The 18,825-nt window shown below is 44.4% G+C and overlaps 1 protein-coding gene across 1 annotated transcript; it reads right to left on the minus strand.

Moving 5' to 3' along the window:
* Nucleotides 1-2,568: 2,568 nt before the first annotated feature.
* Nucleotides 2,569-3,564, minus strand: TAS2R3 (taste 2 receptor member 3). Its single transcript, XM_056123967.1, has one exon. It carries the CDS (start codon nt 3,562-3,564, stop codon nt 2,569-2,571), a length of 996 nt encoding a protein of 331 aa, XP_055979942.1.
* Nucleotides 3,565-18,825: the final 15,261 nt, after the last annotated feature.

The following is an 18,825-nucleotide window of genomic DNA, read 5'->3' on the forward strand; positions in this document are numbered from 1 at the left end:
ATTATGAACAGTTTCATAATGTTCTATCTCAGTGATTTAATAAAATAAAAAATTAATTTAAAAAGTTTTTAAAGTATAAGAAAAAATCTGGCAGCACAAAAAAGTTAAGCACAAGGGAATATCTAGGGATGATTTCAAAAATTCTACTGCAATTTATTTTTTAAATGTTTTTGATTGAATCACTGTAAAATAGAGTACCCTCCTCCACCTATTCACAGGCAGAAAAAGATATTTTTAATCATTTTAAACTAAGTAGTCACAGAACAAATTTATTTCATATTGCTTGCTCCAAGAAAACTTAGAAGAATGGTGAATTATCAAATGTGAATTATCAAGAAAATAAATCAATAAAATTCCATTTCTGATTACTGATTATGGAATATGATTTTAATCTCTGCAAATAAATTAAAAATTATTTAATTGGGCATTTCTTTCCAGACCTTGAGATTCTGTGGAACTGGTAAATTGGGTGTTCTTCCAGTGGAATTAGAAAACCATCCCCTCCGAAATAGACAAACTCCCCATCACTGCGCCTACAGGACCAGCTGAGATTGCCTGCCGTGGCATCTCACCACTTCCCAGACACTCTCACACCCAATTTTCATGAAGGGCAGACTACATGAGGCTTGAATGACACAGTCTCAGGTCAGCCAGGTGTTGCCTCTGACTGAAAGAGAAATTGGGAAAGGATTGGTAAAGCCACACCTCTAAATGTGATCTACTTTACTAACATAGACATTACCTTCAGGCAAATAGATTAAAACAGACACCAACTCAGAGAATCCTTCCTTTCCCACCTACACTCAGAGCCAGTGATGACTTCTGCATGTTCTCTGCACCATATCTGCTTCCAGGGGGTCTGGGTGGTTTTTAACGGAGCAACAGTGCGAAGAGAAGGGAGAGATTTTTCAGGACCAAAAGCACCAAGAACTAAACAATCACCAAGCCAGATTTGACAGTAAAGAGGGCCAGAGATCACTCAATGAACTAGAGGACCTGCTTTGCATGAAAGAGTCCAGGTTTACAATCTCAATTAAGAAAATATTAATATGCAAGGCTTAATCTGTAACAACATGTTAGTAATCTCTTATATAAGGGCCTATGGCTCCAGGGTGAGGTTCAATAATCTTCACATACTTTATTCTGATCATATTTAATAAATGTTTTATAACAAGAAATATAAACTAAATTATTTATGGACTGCTATTTTGGCCAGGCTTGGGTGATAGTTGGGAAAATTGGAAATAATGTGTTCCAGGATCCACAAACTTAGGCACACATCTTTACATCTGAGACATTTTTACATTAATGACATAGTTTTAAATTTTCTGTGTGTGCTGAGTGAATATAGTCACAAGTTTAAGAATTTTTTTATTATCTGAAGCAATAATCACCACACTGGCCTGTCAGTGCTATTGACTGATAGGAAATCAATCCAATTTCATGTCATTGATTCAACTTACAGCACAATTTATATTTTTATAAAACTAAAATGTCAAAATAGTATGAATCTCAATTTTCAAAAAGCAGAAGAAGTTGCATGAACTTTTGCCCCGTCTAAAATGTGAAAATAGCACTTAAATAATTTTACAGTAGCAAACCAATAAAGAAACACCAGAATTCTTTAAATAAGACAACCCCACCAGATCACATTGGAACCTAGCATTCTGGGTCTTCATTTTCCTCCCACTGCTTTCGAAATTGCACAAGATTTGTGGGAATTGGTACCCTGTGGGGATCATTGCTGCTGCTCTATTCATATGATTTCCAGCAAGTTTCACCTGGAAAGAGCTTTAAAATACCCCATGGTGCTAAATTATTGGCACCGCCTGTGTTGGATCTCACACACTGAAGAGTCTATTTCCCAGTCCACATTGTAACATAGTTGCAGAGGGTCAGGGATGTGCTCAGTAGCAGAGCACATGCTTCAAGTGTGTGGGTCCCTGGGTGGGATCTTCAGCACTACGCTAGTAAAGTCGCTAAATAAAGCGAGGTTTCCATTGGCACTGAGAAAACTCCTTGTCGGCCAGAATTCTTGGCATATGAAAAGAATCAATGTGTAGAACCACAAAATTTTTTTTCTCTTACCCACAAGTTCTTTTATTTACATCAGCTTGCCACTGTCAATGGAAACTTCAAGTTAAAAGGAGGCATCAGTTATGAAGTTCAGCTGATGCTTATTAAAATAGCATCTTATGTTTACGTTACTGTCACTGTCACTGTCCTCCCGTTGTCCATCGATTTGCTCGAGCGGGCCCAGTAACGTCTCTGTTTTGAGACTTGTTACTGTGTTTGGCATATTGAATACGTCACGGGTAACTTGCCAGGCTTTGCCGTGCGGGCGAGATACTCTCGGTAGCTTGCCGGGCTCTCCGAAAAGGGCAGAGGTGTGAGATAAAATTGTTACTGTATTCACATCTTCCAAGATTCACATGTTCCACGGAACTGTACAGAGACAGACCATGAGAAGGACAGTCCTGGTGAGCAGGGCAAGGCAGTGGGCTCCCTGGCCGATGATTGCCACAGAATAACTGCCACATAAGGGTCAGGAAGAAGCCGACAGATGAATCAGTCTGAAAGATTCTCAGGATCTCGGCTGTGACCTCTCCGCCTCGAGGGGGCAATGGGTCCCTTGGAGCCAGGCTTCCAGGGGCCCAGCTTACACCAGAGCATCTGTACCAAAGTCAGTTTCAGTTTGCTGTTGCTCAAAATGAGAATAACTGAGTGGCCAGCCGGATAAAACATTGTAATTGCTTCTCCGATCATCGTACTCGTCTTTGTTGCCGGTAGGAAATAACTGGAATATGTGGTCAAAAAGGAAAGATAATAGAGCAGGAAGAGAGCAAAGAAGGAGAAGATGATTCTGATGGCCTTCTTGTGGGCCTCAGTGCTCAGATCTCTGCGTTGGCCGCTGAGCTGCTGCATCTGCCGCGTGTGTCTCCCCAGTGAGAGAAGGAGCAGAAAGTAGGAGACCAGAGACACCATGAGGGGAGGCACGCCCCACAGATTCCCAAGAATATGGAACAATTCATAATAATCGCTTTTCGTGCTGAAATGCTCGGTCATGTTCCCTCTACCATTGAGTTCACTGATAACTGCATAGATCATAAATTCGTGGATTAGAGACAAGGTACCGGCACAGGACAGGAGCACTGAGGCCAGCAGCATCCCAACAACCATCCTGGACACTCTCCACTTGAGCCAGAGGAAGGTAGGGTGGGAGAAATTGGCGATTTTCAGGCAGTAGAAGACGCTGAGGCAGGTGACAAGCCAAATGCTCAGATGGTTTGTAAATGTCCAGAAAATATCGATCATTTGCATCCCTAAGCCTTCATCGTGTACTTTATAGAAAAATGACATTAAAACCCCATCAGTTAGGAGAATGCACAAGATGATAATCCTAGAGAGAGCCAGAATCGTGATGATAAAGTCAGATAAAGAGAGTCTCCTGCTCTTGAACCAGCTGATGCCATTGACCAACCCAATGAAACCATTGCTCAGCATTCCCAGAAGAAACTGAATGAGAATCAGAACCAGGAAGACCCGCTCTGGGAGGCCCAACATGTCACTTGTTAAGCAGAAATGAGCTTGGTTCCTTTCCAATATGTCGACTCTCTTTGATGGTCTGGAATGTCCTTGAGGTCCTAACACCTCCACGAACTAGATCACTGTCTCTGGTCCTCGTCTCCGCTCAGGGTAGAGCTGTTCTGTGAAGAGACTGGCTTTTGGGTCAGTCTGTGTCTCTGCCCAGGTGACAAGGATGGGCACAACCCACCCATGATCTAAAAGGAGTGGCTCTTTGCTAAAACGCAAATTGAGTGTCCAGTGTCACACAAACGAGGAAGAAATGTGAGCCCAAAGAAGATAGAGGCCTTCCAGAAAGAGAGGGACAGACATAGAAAGATGGCATTCATCTGGGTAACATAAAGTAACAAAATAAGAGACAAACACCCAAGAATAGCCGAGATAAGTACCAGGAGGTTCACTCTATGGCTTCGAGGCCAGCCGCACACTCTAGGGGTAAAGGCAGCTCAGATAGAGAAAGGAGCACCAAATAAAGGGTGCTGGGAAGATTCACCCAGGATGGGAGATGCATGCTGAAAGTAGACTATAGACCGAACATGATTGCCACCCAATGCCTCTTCTGCAAACCACAGCACCCAAAAGGAGAGAGAGAACAAAAGGGAGTGCCCTGCCACAGAGGAAGGGTGGGAGGGGGGATGGGGGGGTGGGAGGGATACGGGAGGGATACTGGGATTGGTGGGGATGGAGAATGGGCACTGGCGGTGGAATGGGTACTCAATCATTGTATAACTGAAACCCAAGCACAACAACTTGTAAGTCTACAACTGTACCTCATGGTGTTTTACTAATTAAAAAAAAAAAAAAGGATAGGGGCAATGGGTGCTGAGCCCCCCAGAGCTGACAGAGGAGGGTCAGCAGAAGACCCACCGAGAAGCAGAGAATAGTGAGGAGTCTTGTTTCAGGAGGAAGGACCAGGGACATGTAGAAAGGGAGAAATACCAGATGTCAACAATGGCTTCCATCAAAGACTCCTGATGGGAGATTTAAGTGCGTAAAATAAAAACACTTGAGTAAGTGCACCTGGTCCTGTATTAGAATTAGAAATGTGTCTGATGGAGAGTGTGCTTGACTCTCCATCTTTCCAAAAGCCAGGTATTCAGAAACTCTCAACTCTGAACATTTGAGTGATGCCAATTTGAACAATTAAGAACAGTATGTAGTAGGTGGAAAGAAAATAGAGTGGGTGGGGCACATGCCTTACACTCTGTGGAGCAGGATTTAATCCCCAGCATCCCATATGGTCCCCCAAGCCCGACCAGTAGTGATCCCCTGAGCGCAGAGGCAGGAGAAAGCCTGAACCAACGATCAAGGCCTATAACAAAATTAAAAACAAAAGTACTATATATTAACTACTCAAAATACTGATTTTTCTTGTATGCTTTTGTATGGGGGTCACCTTTGACCCGGAAATGTGGATTTAAAAAAAAAACGAATATACCATTACAGCTTGTAACCTAGGATGTTGCTCGTTTCTTTCTCCCTCCAAAGGAAATAACTAGCAGTTCTTCAGATCTAGGAGCGCAAGAGACGGAAAACAGTTACAAACATTAACCAGCAGCACAGCTGACCCATGGAAGCCCTCCCTCACCTGGCTAGCAAATCAAATTGCAAAGGCAGTTTTCATAAGAACAAACAAAAATCTGCTGAGACTTAAAAAAAAAAAAAGTATCAGAAATTGAGATTAAGAATTAAGCCACAGTGACACCTACTGGAGAAGCTAAAGATAAGCAGTTCAGCTCTAAGTTTAAGGTTTTTTTTTTTTTTAATATAGATTTTTATTAGTGAAACACCATGAGGTACAGTTGTAGATTTACAAATTTTTGTGCTTTGGTTTCAGTTATACAATGATCAAATACCCATCCCTCCACCAGTACCCATTCTCCACCACCAATGATCCCAGTATCCCTCCCACCCCCCATCCCCCCTATCCCACCCTGCCTCTGTGGCAGGGCATTCCCCCTTGTTCTCTCTCTCCTTTTCGGTGCTGTGGTTTGAAAAAGCAAATTGTGGTTTGAAAAAGCAATTATATTCGGTCTAAAGTCTACTCTCAGCACGCATCTCCCATCCTGGGAGGATCCTCCCAACAATTAAGGTATAATTTTAAACACAAAAAATAAGTCAGAGAAATTCAAAGTAACAAAATGGGTAGGCTGGCAATTTTAGACTTCAATGTAGTATGACACCAGAGGCAGAGAAGGACAGTGCTTCATAAACCAACTCAAGTACCTGGGAGATTCTGTCTCCGGATCAAATGTAACATACAAAATAGCTATCATGAAAAAATTCAAAGAAACACAGGAAAACTGAACAATATAAGTAGGGCATTTATTTTGTATGCGCTGACCCCAGTTTGATTCCAGGAACTCCATATGATTCCCAGAACCCTGTCAGGGGTGATTTCTGAAGGCAGAACCAGGAGTGAGTCCAGAGTATCACTGGGTGTGGCCCCCCCAAAAAAAGAAAAAGAAAAAAATGAGAAAAATGAGAAAAACAATTCAAAAGTATACAGCACACCCAGAAAAGAAAACCAAAGAAATACAATAAAACTCAAAGAGACAACTAAATGTGATCAGGACTAAAATTGAAGAGCAGAGGACAGAAATTAATACTTAATAGTAAACTATCATAAATTCAGGATGTTAATAAACTTGGACCTTTGGAAATATAGTACAGGACTGAGGATTGGAGTGCGTGCTTAAGGAAAGAGGGAGGGAGGGAGGGAAGGAAGGAAAGAAGGAAGGAAGGAAGGAAGGAAGGAAGGAAGGAAGGAAGGAAGGAAGGAAGAAAGGAAGGAAGGGAGGGAGGAAGGGAGGGAGGGAGGGAGGGAGGGGGAAGGAAGGAGGAGGGACGGGGGAGAACTGACACCATTAGGAATCGCAACATAAATATACTGGACATACTGGAAGATTCAAAGGGAGCAGGTGGTTTATTCAAAGAGCTTATAACAAAAACTTCAAAAATCTCAGGAGAGAGCTGACTATCCAAGTCTTTGAAACCTCAAAGAATGCCTGGTTATTTACAGTCAAAGGGACCTACACCAAGACAGACAGTAGTGAACCTTACACTCATGTTAAGATGAAGGAATATTCAGACCTGAATCCATAAGGTACATGGAAGAAAATGTAGGCAAAACATGACATTGAAGCTAAAAGCATCTTCAAGGATGAAATAGCGCTGACCAAACAAGTGGAAACAAACATAAACAAATGGGACTACATTAAACTAAAAAACTTCTGCACCCCAAAAGAAACAGTCTAAAATACAGAGAAAGCCCACAGGATGGAAAATATTTACTCAATACCCATCTGATAAGGGATATATCCAGGATATACAAGACACTACTATAATTGTACAAGAAAAAACCTCCAACCCCATCAAAAAAATGGGGAGAAGAAATGAACAGAAGCTTCCTCAAAAAAAGAAATACAAATAGCCAAAAGGCACATGGAAAAATGCTCTACATCACTATTCGTCAGGGCGATGCAAATCAAAACAACAATGAGATATCATCTCACACCACAGAGACTGGAACACATTCAAAAGAACAAAAGTAACCAGTGTTGGCGTGGATGTGGGGAGAAAGGGATGCTCTTTCACTGTTGGTGGGAATGCCATCTGGTCCAGCCTTTCTGGAAAACAATATGGACAGTCCTTCAAAAACTAGAAATTGAGCTTCCATGTGACCCCCGCAATATCACTTCTAGGAATATATCCTGAGGGTGCAAAATAACATAGTAGAAATGACATCTGCACCTGTATGTTCAATGCAGCATTGTTCGTGATAGCCAGAATCTGGAAACAACTCAAGTGCCTGAAAACAGACTACTGGTTAAAGAAAGTTTGGTACATCTACACAATGGAATACTATGCAACTTTAAGGAAAGATGAAATTATGAAATTTGCTTATAAATGGATGGTCATGGAGAGTATTATGCTAAGTGAAATGAGTCAGAAAAAGAGGGACAGACATAGAAGGACTGCATTCATTTTTGGAATATAAAATAACATCATATGAGACTGACACCCAAGGACAGTAGACACAAGGGCCAGGAAGATTGCTCCATAGTTGGAAGCCTGCCTCAAGATCTGGGAGAGAAGGCGGCTGGGATAGAGACGGGATCACTAAGTCAATGGTTGGAGGGATCGTTCGAGATGGGAGATGTGTGCTGAAAGTAGACAAAGGACCAAAATTGATAGCCTCTCAGTATCTATACTGTAAACCATAGTGTCCAAAAGTAGAGAGAGAATATGGAGAAAATTGTCTGCCATGGAGGCAGGGGGAGGGTTGGGATGGGGGAATAATACTGGGGACATTGGTGGTGGAGAATGTGCACTGGTGGAGAGACGGGTGTTTGATCGGGTGTTTGATCATTGTATGACTGAAACTCAAACATGAAAGCTTTGTAACTGTATCTCATGGTGATTCAATTAATAAATAAATAAATAAATAAATAATAAAAATTAAAATATAAAGGAATATTAAAAGTGATGAGGTGGGAGAGGCAGGTAACACACAGCGATACTCCCATTGGGCTGGCATCAAACTTCTCAGCAGTAAAATATTGAAAGAAAATGAAATGACATTTAAAATGCTCAAAGATAAAACAGTAAAAAACAATAACAATTATAGAGCATAACATGAGGCCCCCATTAGCATGCCACCGGACTCCGCACCAGGCTGTTTTCACTCGGGGTGCCACAGAGGGGGGCGGGTGAGAGTCCAACCAGCCCCAAGGGACCCAGCCCTGGCAGCCAACCTCCACAACACAACCACCACCACTCTCCAGGCCACTCACCACATGGTCGGACCAAACCTCACATATGAGTGAACATATTCCTAGACACATCATAAGACACTCCCTACCCATTCTCCATAATTATGTCACCATATTTGATGGGGTTCAGACGACGATCACAATCACGACCATCCTGTTGTTCATCGATTGCCTCGAGCAGGCCCCAGTAACGTCTCCTTTGTCCTAGCCCTGAGATTTTTTAAAATGTGCCATATTCAAGGCTCTTTCAGGGTTAGGAGAATGAGACCCATCATTGTTACTGGTATTTGGCATATTGGGTATGCCACGGGGAGTTTGCCAGACTCTGCCGTGTGGGCAGGTTACATTCAGTAGCCTGCCAGTTTGTCAAAAGTAAGGATGCCCCCACGCCTGGCTGTCCTTGCCGGGATCCCTTGGAGGGGAGTGGGTTGAGTCCACTCTCCACACGCATGAAGGTACCGGCAGAGGAACAAAGGCATGCGGGTCCCGGGGCTGAGATCTCCAAGCCTGCTCGGATCGGGGCTGAGCATCCTCCACCCAGATCCTCCATATTCCAGTAGGCAGGGGTCACACCCACCAACTGGCCCCCTGGCGCCGTGTAATCCCATCAACAGCCAAGACCCAGAGACTATAAAACCCAGATCCCGGGGTTCAGACAGTAGGCAACAAATCATAGAGGGAAATATAAATATGTGCATATATACATATTTTCAGATATATATACACCAAAGCTCACGAAACCCAAATTTTAACATGTTAGAGGGCTGGAGCGATAGCACAGCGGTAGGGCGTTTGCCTTGCACGCAGCCAACATGGCTGACCCGAGTTCGATTCCTCCACCCCTCTCGGAGAGCCTGGCAAGCTACCGAGAATATTTCGCCTGCACGGCAGAGCCTGGCAAGCTACCCGTGATGTATTCGATATGCCAAACACAGTAACAACAAAGTCTCCAATGGAGACGTTACTGGGCCCGCTCGAGCAAATCGATGAACAACGGGAGGACAGTGACAGTGATATCCTACTTAATGTCTTAATGGCTCCTGTCAAAATAGAACAATCTTCACATTGTTTCCTATTTGAACACCTTTTTGTAAGCATGTTCAGCAGTTCTTCATAACAGACAATACAAAATATATTTTCAGTTGTGTTTTGGGATGGGGTTTGGGGCTTGGGACGGAAATATCCAGAATTTGGTGGTGGGAAGGTGTAATGGTGGGATTGATGTTTCAATATTAAATGTAATTAAAAATAACAATAACAAAACCACTCTACAATAATCTTCAAGACTCGCTAGTAGAGATGAAGGAAAAATAAAGTTTTTCCCAGACAAACAAAAGCTGAAGGAGTTTGCCACCACTAGGTTTCCGTTACATAAAGTGTTGGGAGTTCTCCTATCTAAACTTTATAAATGAAACTTCATAGCTCATGGATCAGAGACCTCACCCCACACAGAGGGACAGAGACAAGTAAAAATTAACGAATAGGAGAAGTTTACTGGGGTGCACCCCTGGGCAGGACCCTCTGGGGGGGCTGGGGTAGAGCTGTGAAATTTTGAAGTTGTCTAGGGTGGGGAAGGGAACAGACCAGTGAGACCCATGCCTTTGGTCTGGCCTTCTGTTATCTGTAGGAGGTCACTGTGAGGAAGCATGGGACGCAGTCTGGTGGCTTTCTGTCACCAGAGAAGCCGTAAGTCCTGTCTTCCACACTCGGGGGACAGGGTGATCTTTGATTCTGGGAATGTCACTATTGGGTCACAAGCAAACCTTACAATAGCCCCACAGAGAAAGAATGAGAGAACCAGGAAGTGAAGCAGAGTAAGCTTGCTGAGCGTGGGGTCTCAATCCTCCGTTTCTTGGGCTCACGTAGCCATCTGTGGAATTCCCAGCCAGGCTGGCTCCCAGATGCCGACCTGCCCCAAAGCTGCTCCAGAACTGACTTGGTAGCTCTTTGAGGTCAAGGTCAGTCCCTCCTGACCTTCCTCCACAGGGACTGGGCTATTACGGGCCAGGTCATTGCAACATTCCTGCTTCTGACACAATCAGGATGCCGTCTGTGATCATAAGGGGGAGCCAGGCACTCAGAACACAATGAAAAATTGTCGATGACACCCACGCATGCCAATCTGAGCTCACTAACCTGAGGAGCAGAGGGCAGGATGGACTCAGCACAGATGTATCAGCCTGTGCTGTGATCAAAGGTAAACAGGCTAGAATCGTGCATGGGGGAAACCCACTGGCCTGAGGCAGGTCTAAGACCTTATAGAGTTTCTCACTAGAGAGCTGAAGGCATCTGCTTGAGTCTGGGCTAAGCTGCCCTTGCTACACGCTGTCACCCTTGGTGTCCACTGTCCCACAAACAGCACTGTTGGCGATGGTCCATGGAATATACACATACCTCATATCCCACACGCAAATTAGTGGAAGTCGGTTTACAGAAGTGGAAATGTTATCCAGGCGGTATCACCTTCCATAGCGCAGCAGGTGTGTCCTCTTGCTCTAAACACAGTCAATTCCCCAAGCTAAGTGCAGTCCACCTGGCCTCCTCATCCCCATCCCAACCCCAAGCCCACCTGTTCACTTGGAGATTTGCAGACACAAACAGCACACATCTGAAGAGGACATGTGGAAAGCAGTTTGCAGAATTTCAGACCCACTTGTGGAACAAGGGCAGCTAAGGCAAACACCCAATGCTCAGCTGCTGGCTGTGCTCCAACAATCTGCTCCACTTCCTCTGACCCAAAGCTTCCTGCCTTCCCAGAATCCATGAAACAGCCATGGGCTAACTAGTAATAGGGATATCAAATCCCAGACCCAACACCAACCTCTATTCGATTGCCACGGCTTTGGGGAGACTGCCTGTTCCAGCCATTTGATCACTTGACATCTCGTTACTCATCGATTTGCTCGAGCCGGCACCAGCAACGTCTCCATTCGTCCCTGTCGCGTGCTAGTGTAGCCCAATGGTGTCTGTTCGTTCTAGGAACACGAGGAGCCTCAAACCGATCGTTTAGGGTCTTGACGAAGAAGTCTGACCATCTTGCAGGTGAACGGCCACATGGTCTTTTGACGTCCCGTGGAATCAAGTCGGTAATGGCTCTAGTCCAGCGGTCTTCTCCAAATCTCATTACGTGTCCAGCCCATCTGATTTTCGACGCCTTGGCATACGAGACATCGGAACTCCGGATTCTTTCTCTTTGAGTGAAACGTGATACTCCAAGCATAATTCTTTCGATTCTCTTTGGGAGACCCGAATACCAGTAAATACAATGGGACTCATTTCAGCCATTTATTTACTAATTATTGCACATTTTAGCCTCGTGTATGCTTTGCTGTGTACCGTGTATTCGTGTATGCTTTGCTCCGTACTGGGATTCTGCAAACTGCTTTCCGCATGCCCTCTCTAAATGTGTGCTTATTTGTGTCTGCCAGTCTCCAAGTGAACAGGTGGGCTTGGGGTTGGGATGGGGATGAGGATGCCAGGTGGACTGCACTTAGCTTGGGGAATTGACTGTGTTTAGAGCAAGAGGACACATCTGCTGCTCTCTGGAAGGCAACACCGCCTGGATAACAGTTCCACTTCTGTAAACCAACTCTTGGTAAAAGTCCAAACTGGTGGTCCGGCAGCAACGACTTTGATTAGAGAGAGATCCTGACCGCAGGCCCCAGGAACCAGGAACCTGGGTAGGACCAGGTGGGCAGAGCTGCCAATATTAGCCCAGGCAGGTGCCTCTTCAGCACACCTAGGACATCTGTGACGGTATCTGCAGCACAGAAAACTAACATGGAGAACCATCCTGTGCATCCTCCAGCAGTCAGCAGATGACAGTAAATGTTATGGTATCACAGGGACCCAGGGAAGGAAGAGGCTGTTTTAGGGTAACAGAAATAATGTGAGCCCCAGAAGTGAAGGCAGATTCCTTCTCATAGGATTACAGAGACACAGGCTTGGGTCTGTTCTTCCTGTCTGCTGCCGGTGGAGGTACCCCAGGCTCCGTACTGTTGTCTCTTCTCATTGTAAAAGTGTAAAGGCAACTTCTTAGTACAATATACTTCGTCCAGGAGAGTCTTGCCATGTGCCTGTTCCTCCAGGAACTACTATAAAAGTACCTTCCTTTCAGTCACTCACTGAATGAACAGCCCTAGACTCATTGCTGCATCATCAATACATGTGTATTGAGCAATATGTTTTCTTTTTTTAATTGAATCACCATGAGATATTTACTAGCTTTCATGTTTGGGTTACAATCACACAATGATCAAACACCCATCCCTCCACCAGTGCACATTCCCCACCACCAATAGCCCTGGTAACTCCCCCCCCTTTCCCCACCCTCCCCCTGCCTCCATGGCAGACAATATTCCCCATAATCTCTCTCTACTTTTGGGCATTGTGGTTTGCAATACAGACCCTGAGAGGTTATCATGTTTGGACCTTTATCTACTTTCTGCACACATCTCCTATCCCGACCGGTTCCTCCAGCCATCTTTTTCTTAGTGATCCCTTCTCTATTCCAGCTGCCTTTTCCCCTTTGCTCATGAGGCAGGCTTCTAGCTATGGAGCAATCTCTCTGTCCCGTGTATCTACTATCCTTAGGTGTCAGCCTCCTGTTATGTTGTTTTATACTCCACAAATGAGTGCAGTCCTTCTATGTCTGTCCCCTCTCTTTCTGACTCATTTCACTTAGCATGATACTCTCCATGTCTGTCCATTTACACCAATGGCCTTCAGCCACTGGTCCATGAAGCATGCCAGTCCCAGGTGTTGACAGACTGGAAACCACTGGTTTACCACCTTGTTTTTAACTGCCAGTCTTTGGACCCACATCCTGCAGGTGTCAAAAGGTAGAAGGCTATTCCAGATGTATGCCTTTCCTAGATTTATTTTTGCTTTCATCTCAAGTTATTCTTTTTTTTCCTTCTGGTTATAGGGGTCAGCCCAGATATGCTCAGCGCTCACTCCTGGCTCTGCTCTCAGGGATCACTCCAGGTAGTGCACTGAGCTTGAGGGTTGCTCCCTGTGAGGCTCAGAATGTGGGGTTGCCAAGGCTCCTACCCGGACCTCCTGAGCATATACTAATTTTGGTTTGGGCTTTGGCTTTGTTCTTCTGTGGAGGGGCTGAACCCTGGGCCTCACACGTGCATTCTGTAGCCTGAATCTCCTTCTATCTGTTCTCTGGCTCCAAGTGTGCTCTGGATCCTGATGACTCCCAAGAACTACCCAGTAATGGGATACAAGTCAAACCAACAAGTTTTAAGAAGACTCTATACAACCCACTGGATTCTTTCACACTCTGACTGATCTGCATGACACATTTTATCCATCACCTGCCACCATACCAAATGATACTAAATGACCATGTATCATACTAAATAACCCTAGGAGAGAATAGCCTAGGAAACTTGTCCTGGCACACTTTGATTGAGGGGCTGAGGCAGGGCGGGGCAGGGGGTGGGGGGGGGGGACTGTCTGGGATCATGGCCTTTGATGCCAGGAATTTGACTCAGGGTCAGCCCTTTGCAAGGCAAGCACCTTACATCCCAAACTATCTCTCAAGCCCCTAGCAACACTTTTAGCCATGTGACAGAGGGCAATTTTCACCACTCTGACCTCAGTTTCCAAATAAATGAGGGCCTAGATGTTCAAGATTAACTAAGGTCTAAGGACCAAGTAGTGGAATCTTAGATTTAAATGTCAGGAACATTGCCCATTTGTTACATGATCTTAGACAACAAATAATCTCCCGAAACTTTAATATACTCAAAATGGGCATTTTTCATTTTTCTAACTTTACATTCAGAAAATTTTTATGCCCACTAATGTTAAGGCTTTATCTTTCACAAGTGTCTTTAAATAACCAAGAATTTTATTTAGAAAAAGGTTGAAATCAGTTTTTTTCTGTACAATTATCATTTTTTTCTCATGTCATCCTTAAATATACTTCACCCAATAATAAATACTTTTTTTTTTTATAAAATCATTCAGTCTTAACAACTGGAATAGCAAGTCCCATGCATTCTCCCATGTCAGGAGTATATCTTTCTTGGATTCTAACCAATACAGCTTTTAAAACAACTTGGTCCAGTTCCAAAATTAATCTGGGATTTTAACTGTAAGATAAAATGGAGTTTAGGGAGAGCTGATTTCACATTACAAGTTCTAATTAAATATAATGTTCCCAATGTGTTTAAACATAATGTTCCAATTAATAAATTTTAATTATGTTCTTCATAGTTATCACACTGGACTCAATTTTCATCTTCTGAGACTATTGCATAAAACATCTTTTTAAAATTACTTTGTGTTGTTGCTTGTAATTTATTTCCAGTATTGGAAATAAAAAAGATCAATCTATATTGATGTTTTTTCCCAGTAGTTTATTCCTAAATTGTTTTCCAAGTAACCACAGAGTTTGTAATTTTCTTCCTTTACAAGGTAAACATTTTTCTTTTCCTTCCAAAACTGTACTTCCTAGTCTCAGTATAGGTAGATTAAGAAGTGGTGTTAAAGATATCCTTGCCTTTCTGACACAAACGGGATGATCTCACTTAACTGTTAGGTAGAATACTGGATGAGGAAATGTAATAAAGGGGGGGGGGGATGCTTCGATCACCTTTGACCCCTATGTTCAGAGAGGACAAAAAAAAAAGAATCGAGGAAGAAGAGAATGGGAAGTAATCAGGCTTAATCACTTAACTTCCCGTTAGTCGTCGATTTGCTCGAGCGGGCGCCAGTAACGTCTCCATTTGTCCCTGCCGCGTGCTAGTGTAGCCCAATGGCATCTTTTCGCTCCGGGAACATGAAGGGCCTCAAACCGATCATTCATGATCTTGACGAAGAAGTCTGACCATCTGGTAGGTGGGCGGCCACGTGGTCTTTTGACATCCCGTGGAACCCAGTCGGTAACAGCTCTAGTCCAGCGGTTGTCTTTAAATCTCATTATGTGACCAGCCCATCTGATTTTCGACACCTTGGCAAATGAGACAGCGTCCCTGATTCTTGATTGTTGACGGATGTCAGAACTCCAGATTCTTTCTCTCATTTGAGTGAAACGTGATATTCCAAGCATAGCTTTTTCTATTCTTCTTTGAGAGACCCGAATAGCGTTCTCATCCTGTTTGCATAGGGCCCAGGTCTCTGAGGCATATGTTAATGCAGGAAGAACAGTGGAATCAAAGAGATGTGCCCGGACCCGGAGGTTCTTCGTCCTCTTAGCTATTTCTTCGACGTTCTTGAAAGCGTTCCAAGCCGCTCTCTTCCTCCTGCGCAGCTCGGGTGCCAGGTCATTTGTCATGTTGACCTCTCGACCTAGGTACACATAGCTGTTGCACTCGGAGATGGTCGTTCCATTGAGTGAATGGGGCGTCAGGAACAAGGCTGTTTCTCATAAACATTGTCTTCGTAAGATTCAGCTGTAGTCCTACCTTTCCACACTCAAGGTCAAAGTCGGCCAGCATTTGTGCGGCTTGGCTGATGTTTGGTGTTATTAAAACAATGTCATCAGCAAAGCGGAGGTGGTGTAGTTGCCGACCATCTATCTTCACTCCCATTCCTTCCCATTCCAGTCGTCGCATGATGTTCTCGAGGGTGGCACTGAAGAGTTTCGGTGAAATGGTATCACCCTGCCGCACCCCTCTCTTGACATCAACGATCACTTCTTTGTAGAATGGTGAGATCCTGGTAGTGAATCCGCAATACAGCTCACGGAGGATCCTGATGTATTGGGCTTGAATGCCCTGATTGGCTAGGGCTTCAATGACCGCTTCTGTCTCAACAGAATCAAAGGCCTTCTTTAAATCAATGAACGTTAAACAGAGCGGCATCTTGAACTCCCGAGAAACCTCAATGAGCTTGGTTATTGTGTGGATATGGTCGATGGTGCTGAATCCTTTGCGGAACCCTGCTTGCTCGCATGGTTGACCTTCATCTAGTGTTCTGCCAATCCTATTTAGGATGACTCGAGTGAACAACTTGTAGATGACAGACAATAGGCAGATCGGGCGATAGTTGCCAATGTCATGGATGTCTCCCTTCTTGAACAGTAGTACGGTCCTGCTGGTTTTCCATTGGGACGGAACCTTGCATTCAGACAGGTAGCGAGTGAAGAGCCGAGCCAGTGTATTGATGAGTACTGACGGCAGGTTCTTCAGGTGTTCAGGTCTGACCTTGTCTGGGCTGGGTGCTCTTTGATTCTTTACCGACGAAATGGCGTGACACATACCCTAGTTTTTACCCCCAATGGGATATACAAAACTATGTCCATATAATACATGAATTGTCCATATTTCCAAGCAACAGTCAAGTGAAACATCAGACCAAATAACCTTTTTTTCAGTGCTACCTACTTTCTGGTCATTAAAAGTTCTTCCATTGCAACTTACCACTTGGAAGATCTTCCTTTCTTTCCAACGCTATGACTTCCACAATTTGTACATGCTGAAACCCTAGTGCTCCTAGTGACTACTTTGAGATATGGTCATTAGGAGTTCAAGTTCAAGAAGAACACAGAGGTCCTGATACAGTAGGATGTTGGCCACCTGCAGGCTGCACTAGAAACCATCAATGCTGGGCCCTGGTCTCAGGCATGAACTGCCAGAATTGAGACCCCAAGTATCTGTTGTTTAACCTCAATGTCATTTAGATATGGCAACCTGAACAGCAAGCATCGATGATGCACTAAAGACTGTTGTATTGAGGATCTGAGTATTAAACTTTTTGGTTTTGTGGTCCAGCAATGCTCAGCAGTTACTCCTGGATCTGCACTCAAGTATTACTCCTGGTGGTCCTCAGGTGACAATCCGGGGATGCTGAGGATTGAACCTGGGTTGGCCACATGCAAGACAAACACCCTGCCTTCTGTACTATCGCTTCAGCCCCTAGGATATGATTATAGAGGTCAGAAGCTGCAGACTTAGTATGTTCCCTGCCAGGGGACACAAAAGAGCAATAATTTCTGCCCTCAGGCAGCGTTCCTTACATTAATAGGGGGCTGTGAAACATAAAAACTACAAGTTAAAATTTAGCTATTTTGGAGTGCCTGCCTATATTCACTCTTTTTAAGGCTAACTGCTAAGATTTTATGTATATTTTATGTCCCAGTACTCCATCCAAACTCAGAATGAGAGGGAGATTTAAAACCTGAAGGGTTATGGGAATAATGAAGGTAAGTTATACCTGTTTACAAAAGAAGGTCAAAGAAGAAAGGCTAAGAGTAAACAATGGGTCATACATGGAGATAAAGGTAAGAAAAAATGAATTTTTAAGAAATAGGTTTAATGGGGCTGGAGTGATAGCACTGTGGGTAGGGCGTTTGCCATGCACGCGGCCAACCCAGGTTCAAATCCCAGCATCCCATATGGTCCCCTGAGCACCGCCAGAGATAATTCCTGAGTGCAGAGCCAGGAGTGACCCCTGTGCATCGCCGGGTGTGACCCAAAAAGAAAAAAAAAAGAAATAGGTTTAATGTAAAACACAGTATGTGGCTAAACAAGGTGATTTATTTGTGTCGACCAAGAAGTTCAGATGTTGACTGTATGGTGGATGTGCAGTTACCACAGCCCCGAGGCTTCCTGCTTCCATTGTGGAGATACTGTCTATGGCCCCAACATCCACCAGAGATTCGGCCATCACATCTCCATTTCAGGTGAGGAAAGAGTCAGATGAGGGTCTGGAAAAGCAGAGATTGATCTGCCCAACAGCTCCCTGGCGAGCCCTGTTTTAAAGCCCCCTGAGATCCCCTAACTGCACAGGAGATAGAGAACGCTGAACTGTGCCCACCGAGAGCATCACCTCCAACGAAATGAGTTCTGTAAAGGCAGAATAAGCCATGAGTGCTCGGGGGTCTCCACCAGGCTTTTCGTCTTTTGTGTTCTAGGATGCTCTGACACACCAGGGCCTGGCAGGAATCACCTCCCTGCCAAGGACACATAATTCCCAGAGGTCACGGCAATGCCCAGGGGCACGACAGATATGCAAAACCACCAATCCCAAACCCATCTATGCCCCATCCCCTTCCTTTCAGCCACTCCGACATTCTTCCCTGGTCCAAATCACCCAAAGTTAGGGCCATTGACAGCTGAAAATTATCCAAACCATGCAGTCCTATACTCAGTGTGTTCCACTTCCTCATGGGACTGTCCTCCTGAAACTCGGCCAACAGATTCCCCCATTTCTTTCCTCCACCCCTGTGGTACTGCCGGGCACTGAACTGGAAGCAGCACTTCTGCCTGTCACCTCATCTGATAAAACAAATCCTGGGTATCCCCTAATACACCAGAATCTTCCTCACAATATGGCCTTCCACCACAGAAAGTTAGAAACCTGGCAACATCTGTGAGTTCATAAAACTAATGGGGTGTTTGGAAGAAAATTCAATCTTCTCTCAACAATTCTGTGCTCTGAACTCATGAATCACCACCATGACCAGTATAAGCTAGAAACTCTACAATGATGCCTTTGCCATATCATG

The sequence above is a fragment of the Sorex fumeus genome, unplaced genomic scaffold, assembly GCF_029834395.1.
Source record: "Sorex fumeus unplaced genomic scaffold, SorFum_2.1 ptg000048l, whole genome shotgun sequence".
In the NCBI taxonomy this organism is placed as follows: domain Eukaryota; kingdom Metazoa; phylum Chordata; class Mammalia; order Eulipotyphla; family Soricidae; genus Sorex; species Sorex fumeus.

Coding starts and splice junctions, on each gene's coding strand:
- TAS2R3 (XM_056123967.1), bottom strand. CDS start 3,564: ATGTTGGGCCTCCCAGAGCGGGTCTTCCTGGTTCTGATTCTCATTCAG.